Source organism: Priapulus caudatus, unplaced genomic scaffold, assembly GCF_000485595.1.
Source record: "Priapulus caudatus unplaced genomic scaffold, Priapulus_caudatus-5.0.1 Scaffold840, whole genome shotgun sequence".
NCBI classification, from domain to species: Eukaryota; Metazoa; Priapulida; class Priapulimorpha; order Priapulimorphida; family Priapulidae; genus Priapulus; species Priapulus caudatus.
In genome coordinates this window covers 36,607-41,448 of record NW_014577901.1, presented here as the reverse complement: position 1 = coordinate 41,448, position 4,842 = coordinate 36,607, and the positions used below count along the sequence as shown (strand labels likewise).

At 49.7% G+C, this 4,842-nt stretch overlaps 1 protein-coding gene across 1 annotated transcript in view; it reads left to right on the top strand.

The window, feature by feature from the left end:
- The window catches only part of LOC106813888 (ubiquitin-protein ligase E3C-like), a 22,031-nt gene extending 21,895 nt beyond the window's left edge, over window positions 1-136 (top strand). The window contains 1 exon segment of the mRNA XM_014818133.1: window positions 68-136. Within this exon segment, the coding sequence (XP_014673619.1) occupies window positions 68-136 (69 nt within the window).
- The last annotated feature ends 4,706 nt before the right edge of the window (window positions 137-4,842 follow it).

Sequence of the window (4,842 nt, the reverse complement as noted above, 5' to 3'; positions counted from 1 at the left end):
AACGCGGGCACGGACACCTATATCACACCTCTCACACACTAACACCTCTCTTACCTCCACCCTGCAGGAGCTGTTCCCACCGGTCAGCATCGGTAACGCAGGCACGGACACCTATATCACACCTCTCACACACTAACACCTCTCTTACCTCCACCCTGCAGGAGCTGTTCCCACCGGTCAGCATCGGTAACGCGGGCACGGACACCTATATCACACCTTCTCACACACTAACACCTCTCTTACCTCCACCACCTGCAGGCAAGCCTGTTAACACCGCGTCAGCCCATCGGTAACGGCAGCACGGACACCTAAAATATCACACCTCTACACACTATACACCTCTCACACACTAACACCTCCTCTTTACCTCCACCCTGCAGCCGAGCTGTTTTTTTTTCTTCCCACCGGTCAGCATCGTAACGCCAGGCACGCGAACACCTATATCACACTCTCACACACTAAACACCTCTCTTACCTCCACCACCTGCACGGAGACCTTGTTACCACCGTCAGCATCGGTAAACGCAGCGCACGGCGACACCTATATCCACCTCTCACACACTAACACCTCTCACCACACTAACAACCTCTCTACCTCCACCCTGCAGCGAACTGCTTGACACGGTCAGCATCGGAAACGCAGGCACGCGACACCTATATCACACTCTCACACACTAACACGCTCTCTTACCTCTTACCCTGCCAGGAGCTGCTTCCACGATCAGCATCGGGTAACGCGGCACGTGACACCTATATCACACTCTCACACACTAACACCTCTCACACAACTAACACCGTCTCTTACCTCCACGCCTGCCAGGCAGCTGTTACAGCGGTCAGCTATCGGTAACGCAGGCACGACACGCTTATATCACACTCATCACACACTAACACTCTCTCTTACCTCTACCACCTGCATGAGCGTTACCACGGGTCAGCATCTGTAACGCAGGCACCGATCACCTTATATCACACCCTCTCACACACTAACACCTCTTTAACCTCTAACCCTGGCCAGGCAGCTGTTCCCACGCCGTCAGCCATCGGTAAACGCGGGCAACGCGACACCATATCACACCTCTCACACACTAAGCACCTCTCTTACCTCCACCTGCCAGCGAACTGTTCCCACCGCGTCAGCATCCGTAACGCGGGGCACGGACACCGTATATCACGAACCTCTCACACACTAACACTCTCTCACACACTAAAGCCTCTCTTACCTCCACCCTGCACTGAGCTGCTTCCACCGTTCGCAGCCATCGGGTAACGCAGCGCACGCGACACCTATATCACACCTCTCACACACTAACACCTCTCACACACTAACACCTTCTCTTACCTTCCACTCACCTGCAGCGAGCTGCTTCCCACGGTCAGCATCCGGTAACGCGCGGCACGGACACCTATATCACACCTCGCACACACTAACACCTCTCTTACTCCACCCTGGGCAGGTAGCTCTCCCACCGGTCAGCATCGGATAACGCAGCTACGGACACCTATATCACACCTTCTCACACACTAACACCTCTCTTACCTTCCACTCCTGCCAGGAGCTGTTCTCCACCGGTCAGCCATCGGGCAAACGCAGGCGACGGACACCTACTCATCACACCTCTCACACACTAACACCTCTCTTACCTCCGACCCTGCAGCAGCTGTTCCCACCGGTCAGCATCGGCTAACGCCAGGCACGGACACCTATATCACACCCTCCTCACACACTTAACAACCTCTCTTAACCTCCACCCTGAGGAAGCTGTTCCCACCGCAGTCAGCATCGGGTAACGCTAGCACGGACAATCCTATATCACACCGTCTCACACTACTAACATCCTCTCTTACCTTCTACCTGCAGGAGCTGTTCCCACCGGTCAGCATGCGCGACTAACGCAGGCTACGCCGACACCTTATTATCACACCCTCTCATCACACTAATCAGCCTCTCACACACTAAACCTCGCTTACCTCCACCCTACAGGAGCCTGTTCCACCGGTCAGCCCATCGTTAACGCCCAGGCACGGACACCTTATATCACACCTCTCACACACTAACACCTCTTTGTTACCTCCACCCTGCAGGAGCTGTTCCCACCGGTCAGCATCGATAACGCTCGCGGGCACGGACATCTCGACTGCCGTCAGCGGGCGTCTACGTGCATTGAAACCTTCTCAAGTTCTTTCCCCAGGTAACTCGAACGACGCCACTCTCCGCCACCCAAGCCTGCCTCTTACCGCCCCCCGGTGGCGTGCGTGAACCTGCTCAAGCTTTGCCACGAAGCTCAGCTGATGCCCGACGCCGGCGCCCCCCGGTGGCGTGCGTGAACCTGCTCAAGCTTTGCCACGAAGCTCAGCTGATGCGGCGCCCCCTGGTGGGAGACAACGGCGCGAGGATTTCGTCATCATGGGAGGAGGGGGGGGGGTTTCTTCGTGAGAGGAGAGTGGGGGGGAGGAGTTGTCGTGAGTTGCGTGTTTGTGAGCGTGAGTTGTGCGTGGTTGTGGATGTGTGTGGCCGGGGGGGGGGGAGTCGGGGGGGGGGGCGGTGCGAGTGGACGTGAGGGTGAGGCTTGAGAAGGCTTTATCGATAGATCCTACGAGATGGTGTTCACGCGAGAAGCATACGTTTTTCGCCCCGAAATCGACTCTGATTGTAAACTCTGATTATAAACTTGGATTGTAGACTTGGATTGACTTGCCGGTTGTGGCAGAAGCAGCAGCGAGGGAGTGTAGAGAGGGAGAGGGGGGAAACGAAGGATGCGGGAAAGCTTTTGACTGAAGATTGATTGATTTGAAGTCGAGCCTTACTTGAGTTTACGGTACTCGGTATGTTGGCGTGCGCTCTGTTAGGCAACGCCCCCTAGTGGGCCGTGAGCTTAAATGTCCATCAAACCAGAGCTTCTAATAGAAATAATAATAATAAAGGGAAAACTGCGAGGCGGTGGCATCTGTGGATGGGTAATCTATCCAATGCTGTCAAGAGCGTATTAAGTATGCTTATCACGTAATGAGTATTAAGCATACTTAATACGCTTCTGATGTCGTGCAATTTGGGTGCGAGCCCCCGCCTCGTAGACACAATAAGGTGCCATTTATATTTTATTAATATTATACCGTATTAAATTATTCAGCAGTCTGTATCGGCAGTTAGGGCCGATGTGTTGAAACCACCGAGTGGAGTTGTCAGCGACGGAAGATACGGCTTTTACATGTCATAGACGATCCGTCTTTATTCAGAAACGTGCAATTTTCGAGAGCGTCTCGAAATTCGCCCCGTTAAAAGCACACGAGGGATCCTTTTCTTGTTGTATGTGTGTGCGACGCGAGCGTAGCGCCATTTTATATCCGTTTCGCTTGTAAACTCGGAATAATTGAGTCGAAAATTCGAAATGGCGGCGCTGAGGGGTTCCTGAAGATGACCACCTCTTCTGTGGACCGCCGACCGCTGTCTTATATGTAAAAGTGCGTGCAGAAAACTGGAATTTTTGCGCTCGCTTGTGTCGCAACAAAAAAATGTTTCACATTTCATGGTTTATGCACGTTAACCGTGTATTGTTAATGCACCTCCCGTAGCCTTCAATATATACATATATATATATATATATACATATGTATATACATATATATATCTATATACATATGTGTGTGCATATATATATATATATATATATAACCTATGCCTTCTTCTTGTTGTGTGAGAGGCCGAGAGCGAAAGAGAGATCATAAATATAATTTGTCAAGCCTGTTGGTAATGTGGTGTACATCTGCGCGTATAATATTGTATAATATTGTATTATATTGTATTATATTGTATTAAGTCCAGATATACGCGTATGAGTGTATGCGTCCGCGTTTATCGCATAGAATGTTGTATTATAGAGTGCGAGATACTAGCGTATTACAGAGAGGAGAGCAAAGAGAGGACAACAGCGAGAAAGAGAGAAAGAGGGCCAGAGCGAGTGAGAGAGAGGGGGGAGAGCGCGAGAAAGAAAGAGAGCACAAGAGAGAGAAAGCGTGGGGTGAAAGAAAGGCGCGAGAGTGAGTTGAGAGAGAGAGGAGAGAGAGAGAAGGCGAGAGAGAGAGAGAGAAGAGGAGAGAGAGAGAGAGTGAGAGAGAGAAAGTGTGAATAATTAATGAGAGAAAAGAGAGATCATTAAATTCAAAATTGTGCAAGTTCACGCGTAATGTGCTCATTTGCTTTTGTGTTTTGTGCTTTTATCTGGCCATGTATAATTGTGTATTATATATTATCAGGAGTCTATCAATATGATATTATTCCACGTATTGTATATAAGTCCACGCGCATAGCGTATGAGTATGTGTCTCGCGCTTTGTAGTCATAGCCTTGTTTTGCGTGTGTAATCAGTTCGTTATCGCTGTTGATTTACAGTCTCGTTTTTATTATAAGTCCACGCGCATGCGCACTCGCGTGCGCTTTTTCCAAAACTTGTGGAATTTTTTTCTAAATAAAAAATGTATCCGAAGCATACCGCCTCTAGCAAGGTTCCTTATCCGTGTAATGTTTTCATATAAGCAAGTGCACGACACTCTTTTTTAAATCGGCTATAATGTTTCAGTAAAAAGGTAATGTCTAGACACTACTTTGCCGTGGAACCCGTGTGCAGGGAAGAAGCACGGGACGGACGCTACCCACTTACTAACGATCTATCGCCACAGGGCTATACGGCGCCCGCATAAGAAAAACGACATTTCTTATATACGGATAAATCACAAGTTGGAAAAACATTTTGCAAAAATTACGGAGCATTCGAAGTACGCATAATTTTCCAACCTATTATGCTTTACAATCTATGCTATCCAGGCAAGGCTCTAACGCTCGTG